At 32.4% G+C, this 14445-nt stretch overlaps 1 protein-coding gene across 7 annotated transcripts in view; it reads left to right on the top strand.

The window, feature by feature from the left end:
- Positions 1 to 14167, top strand: part of LOC105333531 (serine/threonine-protein phosphatase 6 regulatory ankyrin repeat subunit B) — a 122774-nt gene extending 108607 nt beyond the window's left edge. For 5 of the 7 annotated variants that reach the window (XM_066068896.1, XM_066068909.1, XM_066068901.1 and 2 more), the window contains one exon: positions 10206 to 14167. In XM_066068896.1, coding sequence (XP_065924968.1) covers positions 10206 to 13636 — 3431 coding nt within the window. In that variant the 3' untranslated portion in view covers positions 13637 to 14167. The remainder of the gene's footprint in view (positions 1 to 10205) is intronic. The other 2 variants (XM_066068915.1, XM_066068922.1) reach the window with 1 other exon arrangement.
- Positions 14168 to 14445: the final 278 nt, after the last annotated feature.

Genomic DNA, 14445 nt, shown 5'->3' with positions numbered 1-14445 from the left:
GTCAATAAATGTAACATAGATTTAAAGAAATACTCCCGGTAAAATTATTTTTGCCATGATTCAAATAATATCGTTTTCCAGCCGTATTTTAGCATCGGGACGCCTTAACAATGCTGCGTAGTATCAAAGGATTTATATAGCGTAAGCATACTATGCCGAAATAGAGCACGGCAAATGTTTTCAACGAAAATCATTTGAAGTGCCGACAGCGGGATTCGAACTCACGACGCTTAAATCAATCCAGCTTGAAGCCAACGCGTTACCGCTACACTAATTTAGCCGATAATAATACGAATTGTATTTATATATATAAAACGTAGATATATACGACTGACATCAAGCAATTAAAATTATTATTTTCCAAAAAACACTTCATAATTGACGGTAATTGTAAAGTTAAAGTTTCTTATAAACTTTCGAACAAATTGATTGAACATTTATCAAAGAAATTCTACATGAGAATCACAAAAACGCCTTTTTAAATGACACTTGATAAAGAATGTACAAGAAAAAAAATTCAATGAGATTTCGTCTGCTAAACATTTCGAGTTTTCTCGGAAATGCCAAACGTCTCTCATTTCTTGAAAAGAACATAAACCTTTGTTGACTTTTTATTGTACAACAACTTGTTGATTAAATAAACAATCAAATGAATTGATTAATTTGAAAAAAAACCCCAAAACAAACACTTGCTTTTCCGGTAATTGTTTTTAGGGACTTGTCAACACCCGAACGTCACAGCTACTTATAGCAAAGCATGTCAGTATATTCAACAGTCGGCATAATAATAACAACACAACACTATTATATAATTAATCAGCAGATGTAAAAACATTTCAATAATTACGGTAAGAAACCGGCAAAAGTATAGAAGTTGTGTATATTATTTTTCCAATATAACTTTAAAGTGAACATTTTGATAATCAATATTCAGGGTAACACTTTAGGATTGAAATGATTATTATGTACAACATTCAAGCATTTCAACTGAATTGAGAATATAAATCTCTAGGGGAAATACTGATCTATCATTTGATGCCATTGCAAATAAAACTAGAAATATTTCTCGTAATGTCATGAGCCATGATTTTTTATACTGTACGCGTAGGGCAAAAACATTTGAATTTACTGTACGCGTATATCTGTAAAGCATTGTGAAGTTTAGTTTCGGTGAGTTTTAGATGGTGGGTTAACTCATCAGAATGATCATTGTATGAATTATTTTTTTGCAGATCATTGCAGAAAAAGTTTTAATCCCGTTAACGCGGATTATGTATTTTTATGCAGATCGCTACTTTTATATCCCGCATGAATCACTATAGAGTCCATGTTATTAAAATTTAAAAAAACCAATTACAGGAATTTTAACGGAATAATGCGCTTCCCGAAAGTGTGTACGTTGTACATAGTACATTGTAGTACATAGCGTGACAAATCATACTTTTAAGCGATTTATCAACTGAAGATAAAATCGGTTCATAAGGGGAGGGGAAGTTTTTTGGATTGACGGTTTGGCGGGGGGGGGGGGGGGAGGGGCGGGGGGGGGGCTTTAATTTCAGAAAAAAATTGGGAATATGTTTGTTCTGAGGGCAAATTAAAATAAAACAGAAATTTTAACAAAGTAAAGCATTTTTTTTAAAGTTCTTGTGTTCAGATTTATATTGTTAAATAAAATTCGTATGAAAAAAAAAAAGATTTTTTTTTGCAGTAGAATTGTTAATAGCTGTAAAATGTGTATGAATATGGTCTTGTCAAAAAATGATAAGTGCGATTACTGTAACTAAAGCAGAAAATGGTACTTATGTTACATAGATGAATTGTGATATTAAGAACTACATGTATGTACAGTATCAGTCATTTTTTCCCCTGTTTTAAAACGATTGTTTCAAATTTCACAACAAATTGAAATGTAACATTTCTTTAAACAAGATTACATCAAATCTTAAACTCAGCATTTTTCTAACGACGTCTCAAAAAGTGCATTTGCTGTATTTTACATAAAAATGAGCAGAAGACACCAATTGTTCGGTAGTTTTTGTTTTTAATAGAAAACTACTTCCGCAGCCATCGCTCACAATGAAATTTTACCTCTTAAAAAACTGTGAGAAAATGTGCAACTATTAATCACTACAGTATAAGACTACAATAAGACTACATCTTAGATATACACGTAGGACATAACTAGATGCTATCCTGCGCTTTACACATTAAAGAGGCATGGTCACGATTTAGGTCAAATTTTATTTTTCTGTTTTATTATTTACAATGCTTCAAGAATGCATGATCAAATGAAATATGAGAGTCAGTCATTGAGTTGTAAGCAAGGTACAGGGCTCACAGTTCTTTGTCATGTAAACAAGGCTCGTGCCCTGTTTTTGTGTACATAGGTTAAATTTACCAGTAAAAAAATCTTTTTCAAGCTGATTTGTCTATCTTCTTATTCATTCTAAGCATAAATTAACAGTAACTGTTCCGAACGGTTAACACATTTATTTTAGGTCTAAAACTGGAAATTTCACCTCCACATTCCAAATATAAACAAAAGCTTTGATTACATAGCAAAGAATTGTAAGCTCTGTAACTCGCTTATAATTCAACAAATGACACTCAAATTTTGGTTGCCTATTTAAAATGCCTTACTAAAGCATTGTGAATATTAAAAATAAATTTTGACCTAAATCATGACTATGTCCCTTTAATGACACAATGTTAAAATGTTGAACCATACTTTTTTTTATTTTCGTAGATACTGTGTCCGATTTTTTTCTTAATTGTTTTCTTAATATATTCTTTAAAATTGAAAAAAAACACAAACTGCATAGCTGGATATTTAAGCCACCTTTATGCTATAAATGCTAGTTATAATGACATTTATCCATCAATTTATTATTATATAATATTACGTGTCCATTCTGTTTGTAATAATTTATACCAATTTACATGCATGTATTTAGAATGATTACCGTACTTGGCCTTCAGTAAAAAAATGTTACGATTGAAAACTGTTAAGTATAGTCGGTATATATATATCAGCAAATCTATTAACTGCTAGGAAGAAGATGAAACTGAAGTTTTAAAGGGGAAGGAAAATGAAAATATGTTCTAAAATAAATCAATTAATTATCATCTACTATAACTGTAAATTGTATTTCATTAAAACCCCCCGGAACAGTGATTAAATCAAGAAAAACGATCGCTTAATTTAAGTTTCTCGCCGCTATAATGGACGCTGCCATTGAACTTTAATCTATGACGTCACACCATCTATTCTGAACATGACAACCTAGCTCAGTATAAGCAAATCATGATATTTACTCTTGATGGCAAGTTCTTTTACATAATTTTGACTTTCAACTAAATTTCATACCATCGTCAAACAGAGCATGTTTTTTGAAATCTTAAAGCGGAGTTAAGTGTCGGAGGAATCTCCGCGTACTTATGAACATTATCAACAGATGCTAAGTACTTATCGTAGAAAATGTGTGCCGTCGTTATTTCGACATAGTTTATTCTACTCAAGAGAATGTATTTTAAACATCCCGATTACAATAATAAAAACTTTTCAGTTTACTTGGAGTGAAAACTTTGAATGATAACACATGACTTCTGTTAGTTTTGTAATAAAAATGCATATATTTATGCATACATGTATTTATTCTTCAGATGAACGTATGAACCTAAACATTATCAATTTTGTTCAGTAGATTACCTGAGTTACAGAAAGGCATAAATCGGTGTTTATTCAGATCACTGTGTACATTGTATATGTAAAATAAACCGGAATAGATGGTGTGACGTAAAAATAATTATGTTTTTTTGGATTTTGATTCAAGAGAGTTTTACATCATGTAAACCTCCAGTAAATACGATTTCACTCACTTTAATCGTGCATTTAAGTTTAATTATGCAGTTTATTTTCAAAACAGCTTGACTTCTTATGATAATTTAAACCTTTTTATATTGTAAAAAATGTGGTTTTATTTCCCTTCTCTTTAAAAATGCATTGATCGATATTTTTATACAATGATCGGGTGATAAACAGGCAAAAGGTACTGTATTATTTACCGGTTGTAACGAAATTATTTGGCTCAATCAGTAAAACACACCAGGTTTCTTTTAAATTTTAAAACTTTATATAACACAAAAATATGTATATATATGCAAAATAAATTTAAATAAGAGAGAGTTCATGCTGCCTAGGTCCAGGTATCGATATTCTAGGTGGAATCCGCCCACGGTAACCCTCGATACCCTCAGTGCTAACTAAGTGGCTCTGCATTTGTAATGTACGCTGTTGCCCCGACCATTGTACTGCTCAAATGTCACAACGTCTATGAACATCCGGTCTTCAAAAAACCATGATTCAGTCGACTCGCCCACACGTTAGTCCTAGGGAAGTTCTCCACGACCGTCGACAAAACTCTATCACCACATAAAGCTCGACTGGGAAAAACCTGGAGAGAACCTTCAACAAAGGACTATATATGGTTTGAGCCTAAAATGGCCCCCTTAAATGAACATTGTCGATTTACTGTAATTCTTTGTTTTATTTGTACAAATATACATTTGAAGTTTTTTCATAATTTTTATTTTGATTTCAGTGCCCACAATTTAAAAATATGGCATAAAGTTTACCTTTTCCCGCCATTTTCGCATTTTAAGCATAAAACGGCTTGTTTTGAAGCAGTTTTTCTTTAAGGAATCATTGAGCGACTGCTTGAACAAACAAAATTCTTTCACCAAAGATGTATCTCTCCAGTACTTATAAGTGACAAAAAGTTTGTTCTTGTTCAAAGAGTTGCTCTATATTTCTTATTCGAAAAAAGATAAGAAAAATGTCAATGTTTGACTGATTTTGGTTGAATTAGGAAAATAGCGTCACTTCTGACGTCATATACTGCCAGTGAGTGCATATAAATCAAATAAATAGGTGAAAAACATATTTTATGTCAACTCTTTTATAAAATAACACAACAAATTAATGTACCTGAATCACTTTAAAAATAGCGAATCATGGGGGCCAAATTTGACTAATATCATATATAGTTCTTTGTCGACAAAATATGATTAAAAGTGCTATCTCAAGGCTGTCGTAAAAAAAGTCCCAAACGCTAAAGCAAATTACAAACAGTACAGCTTTAAGGAAGGATTCTTCTCGTTATCAAACATACTTCTTATAATAAGAAATTCATGAAATTTTGACACAGTCAAACGGATCATATTACCAAATGATTCTATCAGTTTAATCAAATTTGACTTTTTTGTTTTCGCATAAAGGTCAGGTCAAGGTCACTACCTTTTTCCTCAACGTAAGGATGATAAAAATAAGTGTAGTTCTTTTCAGTTCTGTAGATATTTGTTTAAGATTTGAAGATTCTATTCTTCATTGAAATGATAGAATATTAGAATGTCTATCAGCCTATACTACTAAATTGGAATAAATATTTATATTAAAATTGATATTGCTTAGCCCGAATTTCCTCTAATTTTCTTTAATTTTGATTTTTTTTTTATGCGTCCAATTAAGAAATAAGGTATCATTTTTGGATGTCTATGGGGATATAGATACGGTTGGTCACGTGATCAAATCCCATAAAGCCCGAAGGGCTTTATGGATGATTTGATCACGTACCAACCCGTATCTATATCCCCATAGACATCCAAAAATGGTACTTTATTTCTTATATTTACATTTGTTGCAAATTATGACAATAACAATGCTCCATACTTCCTCTTTTGTGATGACCTAGAAAGCCGCTTCGATTAAAATGACGTAACAAAAAATAGTGCAACAATGTTGCAAGCATTTGATTATTGTGATAAATGAATATGATACTACTTTTGAGGAGATAGCACTTTTTTATCATTAAAAAGGGAAACAGAAAAGAAAATTCATTTGTACAATTGAAAAAACTGATTGAAGCTTTGCGGAATAGTACCGCCTGTGTTGAAGTCGCAGAGCGGTTAGAAATTTGAAAACAAGCGATTGAAAGTTGAGTTAGAGTATACTTAGGCATATTCAGGAGGAAATTTATCGCAGAATCAGATTCAAGAGCATAATGATTTCCTCCGACAATATAATGGAAAGCGATTTTAACTTCGATGTTCTTTTTACGGAACAAATCGGACAGAAAACACAAGGAGTTAAATTTGACCGTGATCCGTGAATGAAGTTCACACGAAAGGTCTGTAATATTGCGTTTGCAATTTTGACCGAGGCTTGTAATAAAATCAGAAAAGAATTTTAAATGAATTAACTCCTTTGACAAATTACGATTGTACTTTTCAAGAACGCCTCGTTACGATGTCGAACCATAAACATTCTGTTTACATGCCTAACGTGTTATCTAACATGAATCATTTATCCCCGCAATTAATGTTATATTTTTTATGAGAATGAATGAATAAAACTTCGTATAACAAAATACAAATACGTTTATTTGTTATGCCTAAATTATGTTTTCATTACGATATCTAATAGGTGTGTTTCAGCACAAGTCGATTAGTTTGTGTACATAGAAAAAGTAGTGACCTATATTATTCATGCGCTACTTTGACCTCTTGACCCATAATGATGTTATGCAGAAATAACAGCGGATTGCTCAAACAGTGTTATATAAGGGAAAACATTTTCAAGTGTAAATATTAATGAAATATTTCTAATTTTTATGTATTATGAAGACTTTATATAAAGATATAAATTGACAAAAAAGCTAATATACTGACCATTTCGTAAGAGAGAAAAACTGATTTTAGTGATTTTTTAATAGAAATTAATGTATAGAATGGGTGCTTTAAAAAGCTTATAAAAATGTAATTTGATAGGCAAATGATATTTTAAAAACATATTCTGAAACCCAAGTATCATATCATTAGTTCACATTAGTAAAAAAAATCCAACATTAATGTTAATGTTTTTAAAAAGCTAAAACAGACTCATTATTCTGCAGCAATTCTGAATTGCGAAATACGTGATATTTATGTGCTACAACATTATATCATATAATGCAATATAATATATTACATGTTTATATAACAATATCATATGATACATTGTCAATTATCATATCATAAAAAAAAAAATTTTTACAATAGTAAATTGTATCATATAATTGTTTTTACAATGTTATATTATTACTTATTAGGTTTACAAAAATTTATGGGGTCGGTTACCGACCCCACAAATTCTGTAAACAGTCAGTAACAAACCTAATAAGTGTTTTGTTCTGTCGAGGACCTAAAGTTTGATAGGTAAACAAACATAATATAATATATAACAATTAAATTCATTGCTTAATTCTTTATTTTTTAAACTTCCTTGTCAGTCGTCTGTGCAAATCTGGATGCCAATGTAGAATCGTTTGATTACGTCACAGGCAAAGAGGGGTGGGGTCACTCTTAATTTTTTGGGGCTTAAAAATTAAAGGTATGGTTGAACATTTGTGTAAAATATTCAGCACAAATAACGTTACGTCCGCCATGTTGCCGTATAAATTTTGACGCCTGTCGTGTAAAGAAATTTATAAGGCAAGCTCGTGACGCGATTCATCCAATGACGTCGTGACATTTTATTCCGAGGCAAAACAATATATGATATGAAATTGTATCATTTAATACTTTTAAAGTCTATAATATGATAAAATTTATATTATGAAATGTATTATAAAAACCATGCTATATCATTTAATAAAAAACACATCTAACAAGCAAGTTTGAGTAAGATAGGATTTTTTAGTATCCTTGGTAATGAAGATCAGGCTCTGTATCTGAAACTACCTCTGAGATTTATTCATATTATTGTTAAATAAACCATGAAAGTTTAAACTAGTACGATTATCTATTAGAAAATAAACCTCCTCAAGCATTTAAAACCTATGGCTCTGACTCAGCATCCTGCCCATGTAGTGCATCAGAATCACAAGATGATGCATCCAGGTTCAATCTATATCAAATTAAAATAGATGATGCATCTACTTTGATTTGATATAGATTGAACCTTGAATAACTTAGAAGATTTGTCTATCAAACTGAAAGGGCACCTTGACTAAAAACTTTGATCAGCTCAAAAACCTTAATATCATCCGGTATCCAAAACATATGTCTTAGATTCCGCATTCAAGCCTGTCAAGTGCATACATGTAAGTACCATAAGACGCACCATCCATTCAAGTCTAGCGAAGTTAGGGCCAGTAATAACTATGATATAATCATCAGAGTACAGGGCACCTGCTTCAAAAACTTTAACCAGCATTAAAAAAAAACATTAACCTCATTCAGCATCCAAAACCTATGGCTCAGATTCAGCATTCAAGCCGGTCAAGTGCATTAGTATCATAAGATGCCCCATCCATGCAAGTTTGGTGAAGTAAAGGCTAGTATTAACTTAGGAATTGCTATCAAAGGACACCTGCAGTAAAAACTTACACTGCTCCAAAAACCTTAACCACCTCTAGTATCTGAAAGTCATGGCCCATTCACTGTCAAGTCCATAAGTAGGTCAAGATACAATGATCCATGCAAGTTTAGAGCAGATAGGGCAGGTAATATTTTACATGCATGACCTTTAGCAGGTCCGGACGCCAACATCGATGCCGATGGTATAGTATTAGCTACCCCAGACTTTGTCTCGGTGAGCTAAAAATGAAACCATGCATATTAACATGTACCAAGTAAACATTATTACTTATACTTTAACTGAAGACAAATACACGCTGCAAACTTTAAAGTATGCAATTTGAATACGTTGACAAATAGAAATAATCAGTAGTTTAAAGTAAACGTTATAGCTGAACATCATTTCGAGTATAAAAAAATGAATAAGATAACCAGGAGATTCAGTTTAACTTAACAGTTAAAACATACTCCTCCAGTGAGCCACACCAGCGGCGTTTTCAGCAGAGCGAGTGCTCGTTCTGTTGAACATGCCTCTGCAACACAAATTTTGGCAAGCGCTCGCTAGCACCCGCTCTGCCGATGTAATTACTGCATGTGGCATGTGCACATGCATATAGTGTGCACAAACGATACACCCTTGGTGTGACTTATTAAATTACCGTCATTTATGATAAACTGTACATTTATTAGTATCTAGTTTACGCTTTATTATAAACTGGTTCACGGTTTATAAAGCGTAAACTGCCCCAAAGCACTTTATATCGTATAACACAAATAAATATTGAATTCATTCCTTAAATAAATATAATTATTGAATCATTTTAAAAAAAAGTTTTAATAAAATAACCGGTTGAACACATTCACGTAGTTTTGAATCCGGTTCAATAAAAATATTAATTAAAATTTATGAAAGCAATTTATTGGAGCGGCGTTGATTACGGCTATCTGTGTTCAATAAAAGAAAAATGTGGTACATCTATAGATACCTGTTTTGCATAGTTTGTGTTGGCAATTTTAAAAACCACCCGGATCTCGCCACCCTTTCCCCATGGAAATTTAAATGGAAATGCACTAGTTAACCATTTTATACATTAATTTTTTTTATTTCAAATCGTGTCTAGGTCCCTTTAAAGTAAAATTAAATTTAAACCGTTTACAGGGTCAAAACAGCAAATACTTGTTTATAACTTGGATGATAAAATAGAGACATTTCCCTAACAGTTATTTTAAGGTTCTGAGTTTAACTTACACTAGACTTTGACCCGTGCGTGCACTCTCCGAACAAATATAATGTATCTTTTTTAAATGTAATCAATTTTTTTTGTCATCACGAAGACAAAAGTAAGTACTTAGTTGAAATGTATATTTTTTTTATACTTTCTCTCATAAGAAATCATTAATATATATAAACAGAATATATAGCAAAAGTCCAATGAAAATTATCCGTATTTGTATTATCATTTCTGAGTTTATTCATGCAGACGTGATATTGTGGAAACATAAACTAAAGTTCCCGTTAGCGTGAATGTATTGCGCAAGCGCAAGATTGTAAAATCCAAAACATCCAGGTGATTTCCGGGATTTTTTGAGGAATTTCGTTGATTATTAATTAACGAAGCTTAACTGAGAAAAAATTAAAACAAATTGGTAATCTTCAAGTATCAATGATGTTTAAAACATATAAAACAAAAGACAGTATTCGTCCGATTTCTCGGTATTAAAGACCAAAATTTGAGTCTATTATTTTAATATAGTAGTATAGATATACATTAAACAGGCGTTATTATAGCAGCACATGTTATTTTTTTCAGTATTACGCTTTGAAAATGCAGTTCTTGATCAATGGAGAGAGGACAACACTTTCTTCATTTCAACCAGAGCATGTAAAGAAGTCGAGAGCAAATTAGAAAACCAAAATCTGGTGATTGTGACAGGACACTCCGGATCCGGAAAATCTGCAATTATTCAACATATTGCACTCAAGTACAAGGATCAGGGCTGGATTGTGAAATCATTTAAAGATGTGAGGGAAATGATAAAATACATTTTAGAACCAGAATGTTATTTGAACTCAACTATATTAGTACTTAACGATCCTATTGGAAAAGATACATTCGATAAGTCATCCTATCTTTTTTGGGAAGAATCTGAACTAGCAATATTTACCTTTTTAAAAAAGGGAAAACTTCTTATTTCTTGTAGAAATTATATTCTTTTTGATAATAAAGTAAAAGGAGTTTTACAGGAAATAACAAATATCGTAAACATCGAAGATGTCAAGTATAAATTAACTTATGAAGAAAAACGAAGCATTTGGAACAAATATATGTCAAATGACAAAATATCTGAGGAGGATTTTACTGAAATTCTAAATACTGAAGCGTATTTTCCGTTATTGTGTAAACTATTTTCTTGTGAAATAAATCAAAATGACGGATACAGATTTTTTAAAGAGCCCGTAAAGGTCGTTGAAGAGCAAATAAGATGTTTTAGAAAGAAGGACAAAGGGAAGTACTGCGCCCTTGTTCTTCTTGTTCTTTTTAATAATAACTTTTGCCCTGATGATGTAGTGAGGGATAAGCTCTTAAGTTACAAATTTAAATGTGCATTGACCATGTGTGGATTGCCGCAGGATACACCACCTTATGATATTAGTGACAATCTTGACCTCCTAAAGGGATTTTTTGTCAAAAATATTGGCGACGCTTATGAGTTTTATCACGATTTTGTTATGGAGGTGACATGTTTTGTTCTTGGAAAGGATTATCCAGCAAATTTAACACAATATGTTGATATTAGGTTCCTTCTTAGACGAGTAACCTTGAACAATGGCAGTGAACAGAATCGGCCGTTTACCATATATTTAAGTGATAAGAATATAAAAATACTTGGAGAGAGATTTTTTAAGGCCTTTTTCGAAGAATGTTATATAGAAGTTATACTTCATCCTGCTTTAAGGGATAAAAGATTAATAGAAGTACTACAAAAACAATTCGAAAGACACCCAAAGAAGCTACACGAGTTACTTCAAACCAAAAAGAGTATGTATGACGATCATAAACAGTATTGGCCGATTACAGATGACACGATGTCGAAACTTGCCTTCGTGGCTTTGGAAAATGAATTTTCGCCTCTCTGTGCACTGGTGGCATTTTGTCATTCTGAATTGTCAGTCTATTGTTTTAAAACTCTATACCAATCAAAAACTGATTCGATCGGGAAATATTTGATATCTGCAGTTTGTTGTAATGGCTCGAAAGATTTTTTAGAAATGTTTTCGGATGAATCCATCAAAGATTCGTTGACAGAAACGTTTGGGGGTCTTTTCCCCATTCACATTACAGCCTTATTTTATAATTTTGATATTCTGCAAGAGTTGATTAATTTAGGTGCTAATGTGAATATGAAAACGAAAAATGAAAAATGCTGGACTCCTTTAATGTATGCTGCAAGTCGAGACAATATCGATCCTCGAGACAATAATTATAATATGGAAACTTCAATACGACAAGATCAAACTGTTCAAATGTTGATAGATTACGCAGCAGACGTTAACTTATGTGCGGGAGACGGTGTTAGTTCTCTGTACTTAGCTTGTCAAAACGGTCATACCAGTATGGTGAAAATTTTACTTAGCAATGGAGCATACATAAACCAATGTACCAGGAATGGGGAAAGTCCTCTTTATAAAGCATGTCAAGAAAGACACAACGACATTGTGCAACTTTTACTGGAAAAGGGAGCTGATATTAATTCAAGGACCGCCGAGGACGAAGTTAGTCCTCTTAACATTGCTTGCCAAAACGGACATGACAGCACTGTACAAACTTTAGTTGACCATGGTGCTGACCTAAATTTATGTACGAGTTCTGGAGCTAGCCCACTATTCAAAGCATGTCAAAGAGGATATAACAGTGTTGTACAAATTTTGATAAGCGAAGGAGCAGCCGTTAACATGTGCAAGTATAATGGCGCTAGTCCCCTCTACATAGCTTGCGAAAATGACCGTGTTCACGCGGTTAAACTTTTACTGAGTAATAAAGCAGATGTCAATTTATGTAAAGAAGACAAAACTAGTCCTCTCTTTATAGCATGCCAAAATGGAAACGAAAACTTGGTACAACTGTTGCTTGATAACAAGGCAGATATTAATATCTGTGATAAAGACGGAACCAGTTCATTCTTTATAGCATGCCAGAAAGGAAACCATGAGATTATTCAAATTTTACTAAAAAGAGGTGCAGAAATAAATGCATTTACGTTAGATGGTTTTAGCCCTCTCTTTGTAGCTTGTCAGAACGGACATGAGGAAACTGTACGAACTTTGCTAAAACACTGTGCTGAAGTTAATTTATGTACCAGTTCTGGAGCCAGTCCTCTATATATAGCATGTCGAAAAGGATATAACAGTTCTGTACAACTTTTGATAGGCAAAGGAGCAGCCGTTAACATGTGCAAGAAAAATGGCGCTAGTCCTCTCTACATAGCTTGCCAAAATGACCATATTAGCACGGTTAAACTTTTAATGAGTAATAAAGCAGATGTCAATTTATGTAAAGAAGACAAAACCAGTCCTCTCTTTATAGCATGCCAAAATGGAAACAAAAACTTGGTACAACTTTTACTTGATAACGGAGCAGATGTCAATTTATGTAAAGAAGACAAAACCAGTCCTCTATTTATAGCATGTCAAAAAGGGTATAACATTTCTGTACAACTTTTAATAGACAAAGGAGCAGTCGTTAACATGTGCATGTATAACGATGCTAGTCCCCTCTACGTAGCTTGCGAAAATGACCATATTAGCACGGTTAAACTTTTGTTGAGTAATAAAGCAGATGTCAATTTATGTAAAGAAGACAAAACCAGTCCTCTCTTTATAGCATGCCAAAATGGAAACAAAAACTTGGTACAACTTTTACTTGATAACGGAGCAGACATTAATATATGTGACGAAGGTGGAACCAGTTCTCTTTTCATAGCTTGCCAGAAAGGATATAATAAAATTGTACAGCTTCTACTGACCAACGGCGCAAATATCAATTTATGCACACTTGAGGGTTTTAGCCCTCTCTTTGTAGCTTGTCAGAACGGACATGAGGAAACTGTACCAACTTTGCTAGAAAACGGAGCCAATATCAATATACGTACAATAAATGGAACTGCTGAAGATATTGCACTTCAATACGGACATGAAATCATTGTTCAAATGTTAAAAGGAACAATATTGCAAAAAAAATAATTTATTGCAAGGAAAACGGAGACCATTTGAATCCCAGAGTATGCTAAATTAAAATCGATGAAACACCATTCATAACTTCAAATTTAACCTATGTTTGATTGGATATATGTTCACGAAAAAGTTTATTCAAACAGTGGGAAAAATCAAATGAAATCTGTTAAGCATTGCTTTCTTCCTCAAAATGTGAAGAACGAGAAATTATTTTTTTTATTTGAAGCAGCGTTCATGTACAGCACTGGTATTAAGATTTTTTACAAATGAAATATGATGCTTATGCTTATAAGAATACTTTTTTATGTTCATAAATGCAGATTAAAAAGGATTGGCAGGGATCTATACCACGTGACAAAAAAGTACTGATATAGAAAGAATAATTTTGGTGGGATGTTAAATACTATATACGATGGTTGTCTAAAAAAGATCCTGGACAATCGCAGTTTTTTTGTTTCAATTTAAATGGGTTCATATATTTACATATTTCATACCTATATGTTGTCATAAACTTCTGAATTAAACTGTATTAATTTTGAATTTTTCTTTTAAAATTTAACTTAATTTATACTGTATCAAAAGGTAGCGGGAATAACGCAGCGCACCGCCCAGTGTAAGAATCGTCTAAACATCGTACATGTAATTGAGTTCTTTGAAATGAATATGTACTGATTTTTTCAGCATGTACGCTCATAATAATCTTCAATAATAATTATATGTAGCTAAAATGTCGTCTTTTTAATACGTCATTTGAAGCCATTTTAAACGAGCAGAATCTGATGATATTTAAAAAATTTACGGCCAGAACATGTCTATAA

The sequence above is a fragment of the Magallana gigas genome, chromosome 1 (genome assembly GCF_963853765.1).
Source record: "Magallana gigas chromosome 1, xbMagGiga1.1, whole genome shotgun sequence".
NCBI lineage: Eukaryota > Metazoa > Mollusca > Bivalvia > Ostreida > Ostreidae > Magallana > Magallana gigas.
Note: the sequence above shows the minus strand (reverse complement) of the source record. Positions and strands in the feature narration are given on the sequence as shown.